This window comes from Rhinoderma darwinii, chromosome 2 (genome assembly GCF_050947455.1).
Source record: "Rhinoderma darwinii isolate aRhiDar2 chromosome 2, aRhiDar2.hap1, whole genome shotgun sequence".
NCBI classification, from domain to species: domain Eukaryota; kingdom Metazoa; phylum Chordata; class Amphibia; order Anura; family Rhinodermatidae; genus Rhinoderma; species Rhinoderma darwinii.
This window is the reverse complement of record NC_134688.1, coordinates 456,232,634-456,250,877: the sequence shown is the minus strand read 5'-3', so window position 1 is coordinate 456,250,877 and position 18,244 is coordinate 456,232,634. Positions and strand designations below refer to the sequence as shown.

General features: G+C 42.1%; 1 protein-coding gene across 2 annotated transcripts in view; it reads right to left on the bottom strand.

The window, feature by feature from the left end:
• Positions 1-18,244, bottom strand: part of URB1 (URB1 ribosome biogenesis factor) — a 93,481-nt gene that overhangs the window by 48,591 nt on the left and 26,646 nt on the right. For both annotated transcript variants that reach the window (XR_012881595.1, XM_075854536.1), the window contains exons 12-18: positions 17,301-17,454; positions 11,874-11,990; positions 10,058-10,170; positions 7,802-7,912; positions 7,230-7,346; positions 5,326-5,464; positions 3,451-3,621 (exon numbers count right to left, since the gene is read on the bottom strand). Coding sequence is in view for 1 of the 2 variants with exons in the window: in XM_075854536.1 (XP_075710651.1) it covers positions 3,451-3,621; positions 5,326-5,464; positions 7,230-7,346; positions 7,802-7,912; positions 10,058-10,170; positions 11,874-11,990; positions 17,301-17,454 (922 nt within the window). In the remaining variant the exon portion in view is untranslated. The remainder of the gene's footprint in view (positions 1-3,450; positions 3,622-5,325; positions 5,465-7,229; positions 7,347-7,801; positions 7,913-10,057; positions 10,171-11,873; positions 11,991-17,300; positions 17,455-18,244) is intronic.

The following is an 18,244-nucleotide window of genomic DNA, read 5'->3' as shown; positions in this document are numbered from 1 at the left end:
AATTCTTATTTTCACAAGAAATAAAATACTCAATTTTGTTGCCCAATTTGTCCTGAGTGCGGCAATACCCCATTTGTGGTGATAAACTGCCGTTTGGGCCCATGGGAGGGCTCAGAAGGAAAGGACCACCATTTGGCCTACTGGGGATTTTCTAGTGCGAAGTCATGTATGAAGAAGCCCCTGAGGTACCAGTACAGTTGAAACCCGCAAGAAGTGACCCCGTTTTAAAAACTACACCCTTAAGGCATTCATCTAGAGGTGTAGTGAGCATTTTGACCGGAGACCTACACCCCATAAACTGTAATGTGGGTTCTCCCGGGTATGGCAATACCCTACATGTGGCTGTTATCAGCTGCCTGGACACACAGCAGGGCCCAGAGGGGAAAGATGAGGGGGGATAAGCTGTGCGGAGTGCATCAGGGTAAGTAAAATTGGGGTAAATTATAAACCAAGGGATGTATGATAAATTTTAAAACACTTTCATACAGAGCTCAGGTTATTCGGGACACGTGTCACATTGATATATTGTGTCATCCATTATCGCCCTCTTATAGCAGACTTTGCACCTCTTTTGACTTTTTCCCTTCTTGCCAGTTTGGGGAACTTCCCCTGGAAAGTGTTGCCCTGGTACGATGCGTGTGGGCTCGCTTCCAGAAGTACTGGGTGCCCCCCCTTCTTGGTCCCTAAAGATTAGGTTCTTGATAATCACCTCTTGAAATTCCAGGAAAGTTCCCGTCTGGCCTGCACATCGACGTAGCACGTACGCATTGTACAATGCCATCTGTATGATGTGCCCGGCCAGCTTCTTATACCACACCGCATGGCGCTGTAGGGCTTCAGGGCTTGATCTTACAAGTCCATCCCTCCCATGTACCTATTGTAGTCCAGGATGCAGTCTGGTTTGGGGGTGGCCTTTCCTTCATATATCCTAAACCTGTAGGTATACCCTGATGCACTCTCACAGCTTATACATCTTCACGCCATACCTTGCCCTCTTACCCGGCAGGTACTCGCGGAATTGAACCCTCCCTTTAAAATGTACCAGGGACTCATCAATAGAAATACACTTCTCGGGGGTGTTTGCTGGGGAAAACCGGGCACTGGAACGGTCTAATAGGGGTCTCCGTTTATACAAACGGTCAAAACTGGGGTCATCTCGGGGTGGGCACGGCTCATTATCAGTATAATGTAAGAAGCAAAGTATTGCCTCATTTATTTATTTTTTTAGGTTCCAGTTCAGTTCTGAAGTTGCTTTGAGGGGCCCATATATTAGAAACCCCAATCAAACACCCCATTTTAGAAACTAGACCCCTCAAAGTATTCACAACAGCATTTAGAAAGTTTATGAACCCTTTAGGTGTTTCACAAAAATTTAGAGCAAAGTAGAGGTGAAATGTACATTTTTTTTTGGTCAGAAAATCCTCTTTATACCATTTTTTTTATAACACAAAAGGATTTATCAGAGAAACGCAACTTAATACTTATTGCCCAGATTCTGCAGTTTAGAGAAATATCCCACATGTGGCCCTAGTGCGGTAATGGACTGAAGCGCCGGCCTCCGAAGCAAAGGAGCACCTAGTGGATTTTGAAGCCTCTTTTTTATTAGGCACCATGTCCGGTTTGAAGAGGTCTTGTGGTGCCCAAACATTGGGAACCCCCCAAAAGTGACCCCAATTTGGAAACTAGACCCCTTGAGGAATCCATTGTAGTTTTCTTGGGGTGCATGCGGCTTTTTGATCAGTTTTTATTCTATTTTAAGTGGCGCGGTGACTAAAAAACAGCAATTGTACTATTGTTTTTTTTTTCTTTTTTTTTTACTGCGTGCACCGTGCGCTATAAATGACACATTCACTTTATTCTGCGGGGAGATACGATTACGGCGATACCAGATGTTTATAGTTTTTTTTATGTCTTATGGCGTTTGCACAATAAAATACGTTTTGTAAACAATCATTCACTTTTTGTGTTGCCTTATTCTAAGAGCCAGAACTGTTTTATTTTTCCATCAATAAAGCCGTGCGAGGACTTATTTTTTGCGTAACGAACTGTAGTTTCGATCAGTACCATTTTTAGGTACATGGGACTTTTTGATCTCTTTTTATTCCATTTTTTGGGAGGTGAAGTGACCAAAGAATTGTGATTGTGGTTCGGTTTATTATTATTTTCTTTTACGGCGTTCACCGTGCGGGATAAATAATGAAATAATTTTGTAGTTCAGGCCGTTACGGACGCGGCGATACCAATTATGTATAGTTTATTTGTTTGTTTATATATTTTTATTAATAATAAAGGACTGATAAGGGAAAAAGGGGGATTTTTACTTTTAATACTTTTAAATCTTTTATTTTCTTATTTTTACACATCTTTTTTTAACTTTTTTTTTACTGTATTACTTTGTCCCACTAGGGGACATGAGGGCAGGAGGCCCTGATCGCAATTCTAATACACTGCACTACATGCGTAGTGCAGTGTATTAGAACGGTCAGCTACTCACTGACAGCAAGCATAGTGGGTCCTGACGTTGTCAGGACCCACTAGGCTTCCGTCTATGGCATAGCCGGACGCCATTGTCTGGTGTCCGGTTGCCATAGTCACCATCGCCGGCCGCTATCGCGTAGCAGGCCGGCGATGGCAGCTTAACCCCTAAAAAGCCGCGATCTCTATAGAACGCGGCTTTTAAGGGGTTAATCAGCAGGGACACAGCGATCGGTCCCCGCTGTAGGAGCTGTGACAGCTGCTGAACAAGACAGCAGCGTCACAGCTCCTGTATGTGTCGGGAGGACGGCCGAAACGGCCGTTACTCCCGAGACGTACTATTACGGCATGGAGCGCGAACGATACAGCTGCCATGACGTAATAGTACGTCAAGGAGCGGGAAGGGGTTAAGAGGCAGCTTAGTGGACGATAGAACTTTACACCAAACGTTAGGAATCACACAAGGAAGTAAAACTCTGTTAAAGAGGAACTCCATTTTATTCATTTTGTTAAAATTTTTTGGACATGTCACAGTGACATGTCAGAAGTTTCGATAGGTGGGGGTCTGACCACTGAGACCCCCACACACCGCTAAAACAAAGCGGCAGAAGAGCTGGGGTGAGCGATGTGCCGCTTAGTTTCTGATCATCTCTCCGAGGAAAGCCGAGCGAGCGATGTCCGAACTCAGACTTTCTATTGAGCCAAACACTGTCTGAGGAAAGCCGAACAGAAACGGTGCGGCACAGCGCTCACACAAGCTCTTCTGCCGCTTTGTTTTAGTGGTCGTGGGGGTCTCAGTGCTCACGATGACATGTCAAAAGTTTTTTAAAAGTTTACCCTGTAAATACCCTGCAAATTACTATCGTTTGGTCCCTGTAAAATATGCGCTCCAAATCAGTTTTGTGATTGGGTGTCCAGTTACCTAGAATATATGCTGACCTGGTCTTTATCCGAAATATATCTGAAATAACTTACCTTCTCCAGTCTCCTCAGATGTCAGCAGCTTATTCCTGGTTTCAAGAGCCACAGCGACCATAGCACTGAAAGGAAAAGTCTGGAGGAGCATTTCTTCATCCAGAGCAAAACCAACTTCTTCATCCAAACCTTCACTGCTCTCAACAATGACGTCCACCATATCCATAACATCTGGGGAAACCAAGGCAAACGATTACCACTTCTGACACATCTGAAAACCCATCAGTTATGTATCCTGTGTGAACATTGTAAACGTTCCTTTTGTTGACCACTCCTTTAGAGGACCTCTACTGACACGTCTATTTTAGTTAATACTTGCATTACCCATGAACTAACAATTCCGGAGCAGCTTTTCTCAGAACTCTGCTTTGTGCCGTTCCTCTGTTATTCCTCCTGGAAATGTATGAATACATCGACAGCTTGTGGTAACACCCAGTTATCACCATAAAGGGGTATTCCCATCTTAGACAATTTTGACATATCCACAGGAAATACCATAAATGTCTTATAGATGCTGGTCCAAGCTCTGGGACGCACACCTATATCGAGAACAGGGGTCACTTGAAATCCGCTTTGCCCGGTCCGGTGGATGCAGATTCCCAGCGGGGCTAGTGGAGAGAGGACCGTTACATGGGAGTTACGGAAACTCTTGCTCGGCTGTTTTCATAACTCCCATTGAGCGGCCCTCTCTTCACTTGTCCCCACCTGGAATCTGCAGCCAGCGGTCACCAGACCAGTCAAGGCGGGTCTCAACTGACTCTCAGAGCTTGGACCACCATCTATCAAACATTTATGACATATCCTGTGGATATGCCATAATTTTCTAAGATGGGAACACCCCTTGAAGTTCCCTTTACATAGGCAAATTTCTGCACATTCTGAGCGTAGAACAACGATACAACAAGTCAATCAGCACTCGTTTAAAGGCCCTTTTATACGGGTCGATGCAAAGAGTATGGGGACAAGTGATAGTTGGGTCCCCATACAATTTGCATATTGTCAGCAGCGCGTCCCCTGTTTACACAAGCAGATGACGATCATTTTTAGGCTTCATGATAGATGCAATCATTCAACAATCAAGCATTTGCTCGTCCGTCGGCTGATCGCAGACATAATTACACTGGTCAGAGATAACCAATGATCCGGAACGAGCATTTGTACAAATTTTTATTCTGCTGATTATTGGTTCGTGTAAATGAACACAGGTATGACGACTATGTTCTATAACTGAAGCCATGACAGTACCAGGTCCGTCATATAAAGGATCCAAATGGCGACTGATGCATTCAGGGCGTCATAGAGCAGGGTCACCTACTGAGCACTATCCACTATTCAAAAGAGCAGAGGGTTGCCGCAAAAACCGTCTCTCTCTCCATGAGACTTGGCGTAATAATGTATTATAGGATCACCCTTTTATTTGAATGGGAGTCACGTAATCCAACAATTTGGTATGTGCAGACAATGCTTCTCCTGATAATAACAGGTGTCTGCAGCAGAAAGTTCCACAAATTGTATTATGAATGCAAGTCACTCTAAAGTTTCTGATATGAAGTGTCTCCCAAGTACCAAGGGGATGAAAACTATGTGCAATGCTCAGAGCCCAAAATATGCCCAGGGTAGTTGCCAATGAAAGTATCTCGCAATGCTATGTGGGTGCTTGGATGTTGATTTGATTCATGTATAAATATGTATCGCGTTGCTCTTCTATGTGATCTTTGCCACCACCGATCCCCTCCAGGAAGATACATTTCACCTTCAATGACAATATCCAACAACCAGCTCTCCATTATAAGACGGCAATAAAACATCCTCTTACCTGCAGTTCAATACCATTGACTATAATACAAGGAAATAACAAAATAGGAAAATACAAACCATCAATGTGTGAGATGGGAATGCTGACACTGTCTGAATCCTGCTTCCCCGCGTTGACCTGCAGCATGGTGGCTTCTTGCACATAATCAGCAACTTTATCAGTGAATGGGTAAGGGTTAGAGATCACCTTGACTAACACCTATGCAAAATGTCCGATAGAGACACATTCAGAGGAATACACAATCACAGATACAGTGTACAGTATCTCTAATAGTTACATGATATAATCAATTAAAATCAAAAGCCTAGAAAAAAACTTTTATAAAGTGTGTCAGTGGTCAGTGTGTTTTGTGCAACTTTATAATTAGTTTTTATAAAAAATTATTTTTACTTTTTGAGATACAGCCGCTCTGTATCCAAAGCAGCTGTATCTTTCGCTAAGACCTGTATCCGTCAGGTCCGCGGAACTGACAGCGTTTAGTTTTAGCGGGCCCTGTGTGTCTGCACATTAATCGATCACATCTAAGCTATAGTAACCGCTGATACTCAACCAGACAGTCCCGCGGACCTGACGGATTCAGGTCTTAGAGAAAGATACAACTGCTCTGCATACAGAACACAGAGCAGCTGTATCTCAAACAACTGAAACCAATTTTTAACAAAAACTAAGTATAAAGTTGCACAAAACACACTGATTGACCTTTTCATTTATAAAAAAAAAAAGAAAACCGCTTTCAAAGGAGTACATAACTTTTAAGTAATTTTGGAACCACATTTTATTTCTTGTTTTGATCCGGAGTCATAACGTGTTATAGTCCAAAGCTGCATTTACAATTCTATTAGGTTGTTAACAGACACATCCCGCACAGCTTAGGCTGTGTTCACATCTGCGACGCATGCTCCGCTATTTTGTATGGTCAGATGTTGGACACAATGAGTGAAACCAGACCGAATCTATTAAAGTCAATGAGTTCCATCGGGCGCCATTGGTGTCCGTCATGGGACTAAGCCGACGAGTTTGTTTTTTTGTTGTTCTGCTCCTATGACAAAGCAGGACAATGGAAAACAAGAAAGCAAATGTGAATGAAGCCAAGGCCATGTTAATGCAATGCTACCTGCTGTAAAGTATTTTGGGAGATCACACAGCCCCAGCTAATAGATTTGAGTTTAGCAGCTTGCAGAATTGTGAACGCAGCTGTGAAGGAAAACCTGCTATAACAAAGGCTATTACTCAGTATCAGTACAAGAAAAATTATTTATTGTATTTGCAAATTTGCGCAACTTATTATGAAGATTAAATATAGACAAAGCTTTAAAATGTTGTTTAAAGAGACCCTTTCACCTCCCCATATATGTGCAGCATGTAATAGGCAGGGCTGCACAAACCCTGGGGCACTTTACATTTTTTTTCTACCCTCATCCATTATTTAGATATCAGTGCCGTTATATTTGGTGCCCGATATTTAAATAACCCCCTGAACTGACAATGAGGCGAGTACTGGCAAGGAGGCGTGTTACTATGGCTGTGACACTGTCCAATCAGCTACGGACAGTGCGCACGCTCTCACTCTTCAGCTGTCGGCAGACAAGGACAGGACTGATCCCTCGCGAGAGATCAGTCTTGTCCTTGTCTGCCGACAGCTGAAGAGTGAGAGCGTGCGCGCGCACACCCTCTCCTTTCTCCAGCTCTTGCTGTAACACTGTCTGTAGCTGAGTGGACAGTGTCACAGAGATGTTATACACCCCCTTGCCAATACACGCCCAGGGGGTTATTTAAATATCGGGCGCAAAATATAACTGCACCAATATCTAAATAACGGAAGAGGGTAGAAAACCAATGAAAAGTGCCCCAGGGTTTGTGCAGCCCTGCCCATTACATGCTGGACTCAGCTGCACATGTATGGGGAGGTGAAAGGGTCTCTTTAAAGGTGAATCTCTGCTGTAGTAATTTAGTTTGATCTTACCTGCTCTAAAAAGTGGATGACCACCTCCTGTGAGCTCTCCTGTACTTTATCGAGTCTCCTAAGCCACATCTCCAGCTCAGTCCAGGTATAATCAAACACACCACTATCACGCAGAATCTAAAAGCAGTAAAAGGATAGAGTTGAACTAGTCGCCAGACATCAATTCATAACCGATTTCCTCAATTTTTTACTGATGCATTTTATACAACCAATTGTAACTAAGATTGAAACTTTAATTCTTTAAATGTAAAGCAGTTTTAAAAGGGGTTGTTCCACTACAGACAATGGTGGCATATCGCTAGTATATTCTACCAATGTCCGATCGGCACTCTGACCCTTAATCACTAGAACCATTAGGCAGCGGCACTAGAAAAGTGCTGTGCCACCTTGTCTTAACTTTCGTTTTTGCTTTTACCGTCCCCCACTGATCCCAAGAATTCGGGTGCTTGGCCCTTGATCCTGACAAGGAAGTGCACTCCCCGGTTCTCAGAATCGGTGGGTGTCCCTGAGTTCAGATCTGACTTTTATTAAATATCTAGGGCTCCGCGTGGGAACCCTTTTCTTAAAATTACCTTAATAACCAACATTCTGGTCGATGATTTGAGCTGCACCTTGTTACAAGTCACAAACATTTTCAGAAGAAGATAAAACACAGATTTTCCTCCTCCGGCCTCTGGTACATCCTGCAAAGAGTAAAAAAGGCTTTAACTATGTGGATTATTAGGTTATGAGGGAGATATATATATAGATATATATGTTATTTTTATTTGCTTTTAAAGTATTTTTTTTATTTTATTTTTACAATTAGATGGCGATTAATTTCTTAATATATGTATATAGCGGTTGAAGCTCCGTGTTAGTGATAGAGTACCAAATTCCCTGCCTATAGGACATACATAATTTGCCACTGCCTGCATTCACCACTAGAGGGAGCTTACTACATACTGTTACACACTGAACTCAGTGATATGATAGTATGCAGTAAGCTTCCATGCTCCCTCTAGTGGTGTATACCGATAAGATACCAACAGAAAAGACACAAACACAGAGTAATGTTCAATGTAAAGCAACGTTGCTGAACTATATGGAATCTACTGTGTTACGTCCTAGGTAGTAACCAAGATAGACTTGGTGCATCGATCAACAATTGACACAAGATAAATCCAAGAAAATATGATCGACTAAAGCACATGAGATATATAGAGAAATATACAAAATTTTTATTGACATAACAACATGAAACAATTAAAACTGGAACAGGGAATGAGTCACTCAATAAAAAGACATCAAACCGATCACGCACCGGATGTAAATATTACGTGAGTATGTAAGTAGTATACATGTTGTTGAAACAGCAAGAGAGAATTATATATATATGCTCATGCAAGCCTGTGTCTAATGGAGCCGAAGTAGGTTACAACAAGAAAAGATCCAATGGAATCCAACAAATGTATGCAATCTAGCACACCTATGTCAAAGCATGTGACACCAATTACGTGTAAGTACATAGGTGCAATGGTTGTCTGGATACACATGGAGGGCTAGCAAGGGCCGTGGCCAATGATATAGATGTTGAAGGATCAGCACTAGAGTGTCAAGTGTGCAATGTACATGGGCTCACAAAGATGCCAGAGACAAGACAAAAAAAAACCTCAAATGCAGCTGTCTAACAAGGAGATATGAGACATACCAGTGGACATGATGGGGGCGTGAAAGAGATGTCTGGACCCGACGCGCGTTTCGGCAACTGCCTTCGTCTGGGAGTTTTTTTTTGTCTTGTCTCTGGCATCTTTGTGAGCCCATGTACATTGCACACTTGACACTCTAGTGCTGATCCTTCAACATCTATATCATTGGCCACGGCCCTTGCTAGCCCTCCATGTGTATCCAGACAACCATTGCACCTATGTACTTACACGTAATTGGTGTCACATGCTTTGACATAGGTGTGCTAGATTGCATACATTTGTTGGATTCCATTGGATCTTTTCTTGTTGTAACCTACTTCGGCTCCATTAGACACAGGCTTGCATGAGCATATATATATAATTCTCTCTTGCTGTTTCAACAACATGTATACTACTTACATACTCACGTAATATTTACATCCGGTGCGTGATCGGTTTGATGTCTTTTTATTGAGTGACTCATTCCCTGTTCCAGTTTTAATTGTTTCATGTTGTTATGTCAATAAAAATTTTGTATATTTCTCTATATATCTCATGTGCTTTAGTCGATCATATTTTCTTGGATTTATCCCTCTAGTGGTGGCTACAGGTTGAAAGGATGTTATCTTTTAAATCTATGTCTATGCAGGGGATTTGGAGCTCTGTATCAGAAAAACTAAGCTCTGACCACTCTACAGTTGTATTAAGAAATTAAAGTGAATGCGTCAACAGATTATGAAGCTCTATATAAGAGTAACCTAGTGTGGGGACAAGTCCGCTGCTCTCCCATTAGATAGGGCAGCATAGTCTGATGACATATCCGCAGAGTTTTCGATCTGAAAACTATTATGATTAAACTTGGATATTCACTTTAATTCTAATATTAAGCCTCAGCCTACGCTGTGGAGTCTGCTATATATCACGGAGGATGAGAGGTAGTCTGAAGGTATGGTAAAATCCATTCCCATGACTTCTACTGTATTCGCAGGAGATGTTTTTTGCCACTACTGTGATTTTCTTAGAAATAAAACATCAAAGTGAGAAGTGTCCGGTACTAAAAGATTCAGTTCCAGTAGTGAAAGGATCAGAACACTGGTTGGATGGCGCAGATGTTCCAGTCTAAGTTCAGCTTTGGAGAAAGATTAGGGAAATAAGACAAACCTGTATTTTAAACCAAGAAAACTTGCTGGCTGGAAGCTCTAGAGCCACCTGAAGGATCTGATGCTGGAGAACTGGAGCCACCTCCTTCCGGATACCGCTCTCATCCACAATTCCTAAGGTGGAAGACAATGGTGAAACATCAATTTAAGTGTCGATTGTACAACAAGAGCTCCCTCAATTGTACAAATGTTGCACTTACAGACGTGTCAACAGTTACTTTTGATTGAATTTGGTTAAAAACTCCAATTTCTCATGAAACAAATTCAATACAATATCGTGACATGCTAGCAAAACCCTTGAAAGGCTGCAAGTCACAACACAACCACTGGGTGGCCACACAGACACCTATTACATCTCGTGACAGGGTATCGCGAAATCCTGTTTTCTCTTTTGCCACACTTATCAGGATATGTTGAGATATGGGAAAAGGTAAGGAAGGACACATCTGTAAGTCAGTTTAATGAACTGTTCATGTCTCTGTCTAACTTTGACAACTATTTACAAAATTCATTAGCCAGCTGCACTGTAGTTATGGAGTACCCAGCTAAAAGGCAGCATAAAAATCCACCATTAAAAGAATGCCAACAAATGCTCCATGGAGACAAAGTCTACATAGATTTCATCTTAATGTGAAGAAAAAGAAATAACGCAGGATTGCCACAATCATTATAGGATATCATGAGACACACGAGAAAGCTAGAACAAGAACCAATGAATACATCGTGAGGTTCGGTTAAAGAGGTTTATACAAAAATAACAATTTGGGATATCAATTTGAAATGCCATCAATTGAAGATCATGGGGGGCACATGGTCGGGTATGTGTAATCACTCTCAATTGAAGTCTCTGTCAGATAGAGAAAGAGCTATATAGTCTAGGAAAAAGTTAAAGGGTATGTACACATTTGCAACCATTTTTTGTATTGCTTCTAAAATTAAAAATAATAAAATGCAGCTGCATGCTGCAACACATCTTGATTTGCTGCAATCTTTTAAACATAACATATTGAATCTTCTAAACATGCCACTGTTGTGTATACAGCTCCTATGCAGACCTATGAGCCTCCATAGTTTCAGACTACAAATAAATCCGGTGTGTAATCTGATGTTACTACTCCCCTGTCTTGTAGGTCAGCAAGAAGAGGGGCAGATTAACCGGAGTAATACGTGCACAGGATCTGCCTACACTCAGGGTTTGTTTGTAGTCTGTAACCATAGCGACCCATAGGAGGTGCATACAAAAAAATTTAGGAAATTATTAATCAAGTTCATTTGCAAAGTGGCTTCATTTTAAATTTTAGATGCATTGGAGCAATAAAAATTAGTTGCAAGAGTACATACCCTTTAAGTAGACTTTTGCCATTTGAATATCATAATTCATTAAAAGCCTGTAATAATCATTGACTTAGTAAAGTCATTACCGTTTTCCTGCCTTACCAGTCTTTTACATAAAGTAAGATCTAAATTTGTAACTTGGATTTGAGATGTTTGATCAAACGCCAAACAAGAGACTAAAAATAAACTGCGAGGGCGGAAATGAATCTTCTCAATCAGCAGACTGTCAGGTAACCTAGATACAGGAAGGACCGCACTGTTCCCCGGCAAAAATTGATTCCAGCCAGAAAGTGTGAAATTCAATTAACTCCTACCCGAACACTCAACTTATATCCAAAATGAGTCTTCAAGAGAATCGATTTTATTTTATTTTTTTTTTAAATAAAAACCTTAACACTACACCTCGGAGACCCCACGATGTGTCAGGAAATGAATTGTTACCGATTTGGCAGTGACCGCTGTGTGATCTGCGCTTTACTTACCTCTAAGTAGTTTACTGAAGTCAAAATTACTTTGAGATACTAAATGTGGCACCACCCTCTGGTACAAGCACAGGACCTGCAGTAGAGAGGCTTTCACAAGAGTGTTCTGCACATCATCTGGAAAAGACACATCATCAGTAAGTAATAGCATAAAATATAAATGTAGCTCAAAGAAAGAAAAAATTCAGTATTTCACATGCGTGTACAGCTAGTCGGGGCCTGCTCCCTGACGGACAGAAACAAACATCTGTGTTACCGTATAGAAATCGTTAGTGCTGGCCTCTGCAGTGAAGGAAGTTGCTCATTGGTTACTGAATGGAGCCCATCACACAGACATAGCCCGTATTAACCAATGAGCATTTTCCTCTGCAATGAAGACAAGTGGTTGTTATTACATAGGAGGTAGGATGGCCGGCAGAGGAAGGGCTTAAAATATATTTTATTATTATAGCTGGGCCTATCATCAGAAATAATACCAGCAGTGTGCCCCCCATTATTAATAATACCAGCAGTGTGCCCCCCATTATTAATAATACCAGCAGTGTGCCCCCCATTATTAATAATACCAGCAGTGTGCCCCCCATTATTAATAATACCAGCAGTGTGCCTCCCATTATTAATAATACCAGCAGTGTGCCCCCCATTATTAATAATACCAGCAGTGTGCCTCCCATTATTAATAATACCAGCAGTGTGCCCCCCATTATTAATACCAGCAGTGTGCCCCCCATTATTAATAATACCAGCAGTGTGCCTCTCATTATTAATACCAGCAGTGTGCCTCCCATTATTAATACCAGCAGTGTGCCCCCCATTATTAATAATACCAGCAGTGTGCCTCCCATTATTAATAATACCAGCAGTGTGCCTCCCATTATTAATAATACCAGCAGTGTGCCCCCCATTATTAATACCAGCAGTATGCCTCCCATTATTAATAATACCAGCAGTGTGCCTCTCATTATTAATACCAGCAGTGTGCCTCCCATTATTAATAATACCAGCAGTGTGCCCCCCATTATTAATAATACCAGCAGTGTGCCTCTCATTATTAATACCAGCAGTGTGCCTCCCATTATTAATAATACCAGCAGTGTGCCCCCCATTATTAATAATACCAGCAGTGTGCCTCCCATTATTAATACCAGCAGTGTGCCTCCCATTATTAATAATACCAGCAGTGTGCCCCCCATTATTAATAATACCAGCAGTGTGCCTCCCATTATTAATACCAGCAGTGTGCCCCCCATTATTAATAATACCAGCAGTGTGCCCCCCATTATTAATACCAGCAGTGTGCCTCCCATTATTAATACCAGCAGTGTGCCCCCCCATTATTAATAATACCAGCAGTGTGTCCCCCATTATTAATAATACCAGCAGTGTGCCTCCCATTATTAATACCAGCAGTGTGCCCCCCCCATTATTAATAATACCAGCAGTGTGCCTCCCATTATTAATACCAGCAGTGTGCCCCCCATTATTAATAATACCAGCAGTGTGCCTCCCATTATTAATACCAGCAGTGTGCCCCCCATTATTAATACCAGCAGTGTGCCCCCCATTATTAATACCAGCAGTGTGCCCCCCATTATTAATAATACCAGCAGTGTGCCTCCCATTATTAATACCAGCAGTGTGCCCCCCATTATTAATAATACCAGCAGTGTGCCTCCCATTATTAATACCAGCAGTGTGCCCCCCATTATTAATACCAGCAGTGTGCCCCCCATTATTAATAATACCAGCAGTGTGCCCCCCCCCATTATTAATACCAGCAGGGTGCCCCCCATTATTAATAATACCAGCAGTGTGCCTCCCATTATTAATAATACCAGCAGTGTGCCCCCCATTATTAATAATACCAGCAGTGTGCCCCCATTATTAATAATACCAGCAGTGTGCCTCCCATTATTAATAATACCAGCAGTGTGCCCCCCCATTATTAATAATACCAGCAGTATGCCTCCGTTATTAATAATACCAGCAGTGTGCCTCTCATTATTAATAATACCAGCAGTGTGCCCCCCATTATTAATAATACCAGCAGTGTGCCCCCCATTATTAATAATACCAGCAGTGTGCCTCCCATTATTAATAATACCAGCAGTGTGCCCCCCATTATTAATAATACCAGCAGCGTGCCTCCCATTATTAATACCAGCAGTGTGCCCCCCCATTATTAATAATACCAGCAGTGTGCCCCCCATTATTAATAATACCAGCAGTGTGCCTCCCATTATTAATACCAGCAGTGTGCCCCCCCATTATTAATAATACCAGCAGTGTGCCCCCCATTATTAATAATACCAGCAGTGTGCCTCTCATTATTAATAATACCAGCAGTGTGCCCCCCATTATTAATAATACCAGCAGTGTGCCCCCCATTATTAATAATACCAGCAGTGTGCCCCCCATTATTAATAATACCAGCAGTGTGCCCCCCATTATTAATACCAGCAGTGTGCCCCCCATTATTAATAATACCAGCAGTGTGCCCCCCATTATTAATAATACCAGCAGTATGCCTCCGTTATTAATAATACCAGCAGTGTGCCCCCCATTATTAATACCAGCAGTGTGCCCCCCATTATTAATAATACCAGCAGTGTGCCCCCCATTATTAATAATACCAGCAGTGTGCCCCCCATTATTAATAATACCAGCAGTGTGCCTCCCATTATTAATAATACCAGCAGTGTGCCCCCCATTATTAATAATACCAGCAGTGTGCCCCCCATTATTAATAATACCAGCAGTGTGCCTCCCATTATTAATAATACCAGCAGTGTGCCCCCCATTATTAATAATACCAGCAGCGTGCCTCCCATTATTAATACCAGCAGTGTGCCCCCCCATTATTAATAATACCAGCAGTGTGCCCCCCATTATTAATAATACCAGCAGTGTGCCTCCCATTATTAATACCAGCAGTGTGCCCCCCCATTATTAATAATACCAGCAGTGTGCCCCCCATTATTAATAATACCAGCAGTGTGCCTCTCATTATTAATAATACCAGCAGTGTGCCTCCCATTATTAATAATACCAGCAGTGTGCCCCCCCATTATTAATAATACCAGCAGTGTGCCTCCGTTATTAATAATACCAGCAGTGTGCCTCTCATTATTAATAATACCAGCAGTGTGCCCCCCATTATTAATAATACCAGCAGTGTGCCCCCCATTATTAATAATACCAGCAGTGTGCCTCCCATTATTAATAATACCAGCAGTGTGCCCCCCATTATTAATAATACCAGCAGTGTGCCCCCCATTATTAATAATACCAGCAGTGTGCCCCCCATTATTAATAATACCAGCAGTGTGCCCCCCATTATTAATAATACCAGCAGTGTGCCCCCCATTATTAATAATACCAGCAGTGTGCCCCCCATTATTAATAATACCAGCAGTGTGCCCCCCATTATTAATAATACCAGCAGTGTGCCTCCCATTATTAATACCAGCAGTGTGCCCCCCATTATTAATACCAGCAGTATGCCTCCGTTATTAATAATACCAGCAGTGTGCCCCCCATTATTAATAATACCAGCAGTGTGCCTCCCATTATTAATACCAGCAGTGTGCCTCCCATTATTAATACCAGCAGTGTGCCCCCCATTATTAATACCAGCAGTGTGCCCCCCATTATTAATAATACCAGCAGTATGCCTCCGTTAATAATACCAGCAGTGTGCCCCCCATTATTAATAATACCAGCAGTGTGCCTCCCATTATTAATACCAGCAGTGTGCCCCCCATTATTAATAATACCAGCAGTGTGCCCCCCATTATTAATAATACCAGCAGTGTGCCTCCCATTATTAATAATACCAGCAGTGTGCCCCCCATTATTAATACCAGCAGTGTGCCCCCCATTATTAATAATACCAGCAGTGTGCCTCCCATTATTAATACCAGCAGTGTGCCCCCCATTATTAATACCAGCAGTATGCCTCCGTTATTAATACCAGCAGTGTGCCCCCCATTATTAATAATACCAGCAGTGTGCCTCCCATTATTAATAATACCAGCAGTGTGCCCCCCCCATTATTAATAATACCAGCAGTGTGCCCCCCATTATTAATAATACCAGCAGTATGCCTCCGTTAATAATACCAGCAGTGTGCCCCCCATTATTAATAATACCAGCAGTGTGCCTCCGTTAATAATACCAGCAGTGTGCCCCCCATTATTAATAATACCAGCAGTGTGCCCCCCATTATTAATAATACCAGCAGTGTGCCTCCCATTATTAATAATACCAGCAGTGTGCCCCCCATTATTAATAATACCAGCAGTGTGCCCCCCATTATTAATAATACCAGCAGTGTGCCCCCCATTATTAATAATACCAGCAGTGTGCCCCCCATTATTAATAATACCAGCAGTGTGCCCCTCCATTATTAATAATACCAGCAGTGTACCCCCCCCCATTATTAATACCAGCAGTGTGCCCCCCCCATTATTAATAATACCAGCAGTGTGCCCCCCATTATTAATAATACCAGCAGTATGCCTCCGTTAATAATACCAGCAGTGTTCCCCCCCCCCCCCCCCATTAACGCAAACAGTGTCCTTCATTAACCTCTTGGCACCGCACTGTACATTTACGTGGCTGAAAACCTGATGTGAAGGACCTGCGCTGTAAATGTACGGCATAGTGATGACGCGGACACGAGAAATGTGATTGAGAGGCGGCCTAACACGGCACCGGACAAGATCAAAGATAACAGGTATTGGCAGTTTAACCCCTTAGATGCCCATTCCAGCTGGCATAAAACAAAAACAAAAAACTAAAGTTAAACGACTAGATATGTGTACCCCAAAATGGCGCCACTAAATAATATATGACTGTTCTATCAGCGCTTTAAACTGTTTAAAGGGTTATATTCCCATCTTGGACATTTATGACATATCCACAGGGAATGCCATGAATGTCCGATAGGTGTCGGTCCCAGTGAAACCAGCACCTATCTCTAGAATGGGGCCCCCTGACCCATATTTGTTTTCTCAAAAACGGATAGAACATAATTTTTAACAATGTTACAAGACGAAAATGAATGGACTCATTTACCTGGCAATGTTTGAAATGTGGATTTTACCTTGCAGATAGATTTGGCCATGTACATTAGATGTATGTCAGCCGAACCTGACAATTTCGGCGGGACCAGCAGACCATCTAATATGTATGGCGGTCTCCCGACAGCAGCTGCTGGATTTAAACACGCCCGATCCTTTTATTCGTAAGGAGAAAGGACGCTGCCAGAGTAGACCGGCGGCGGCTTATCCTTCCTCCTCACTATTGAAAATGCAAGCTTGGCCGAGTGTACATGTGTATGGGGGGGGGGGGAGTCGTCAGGAACAGCTGTCGGACGAACAAACGCTCGGGCGACAGCTATCTAAAGTCTATGGCCAGCCTTACCGTTCTCGTTTGTCAGTTCTGGAAATCCCTCAGATGCTGAGGCCCCGTGTTTCTCCAGTGCTTTATCGTCTGCCTTCTTTTCACCAGTGTCCATCTCTTCTTGTTTTAGGAGTGACTGCCAGGTGGCAACTATAGTGTTAACATCTGGCAAGATCTGAGTGGAAGAAAATCCAACATCACCAACATGAGTATGTATGGCCGCCAAACAGACCAATATAAAAACTGAAAAGGTAAGTCCGAGTTAACCATTTGCACACAGAAAAATCTTTCCATTCTTAACCCCTAATTATTAGATCGATTTAAGAATTAGAAATGCAGCCTAAATTTTGAAAGGGGTTTCCCAGTCATATCAAGTTTAATCAATGAAAAGCTGCACAAGTCTAATGTACTTTGTATTTAAATTCTTCACCATTCTCAATGTCTCTGCTTGCTGTCAAGTAAATGGGAACATTTATTATTTACATCAAGAGGATGAAAACAGTAAAAGCCTAATATTTCTCACAGCTTGAGTTTGCTGCAATGTATCAGTCTATGCAATCTTCTAAGGTATACAGCGTGGGCTCCTGGCGGATACAGTATAGCAAACTACCAGGAGAGAGATTTGTGCCGCTAATGAATTTCGTTTACAGAGGATTATCTACACTGGATAAAACGGTCGTAAATTCTGAGAGAAGTCTCTGTCACCAGTTTATAAGTGCCCTATCTCCTAACTAATCTAATTGGCGCTTTCATGTTTGAAACCTAACCCCTTAATGACCGGGCCATTTTGCACGTTAATGACCAAGGATTATTTTTTGGTTTTTCACGGTCGCATTCCAAGAGTCTGAACTTTTTTTTTATTCCGTCGACATGGCCGTATAAGGGCTTGTTTTTTGCGGGACGAGTTGTATTTTGTAATTGGACCATTTTTAGATGCTTATAATATATCGATTAACTGTTATTAA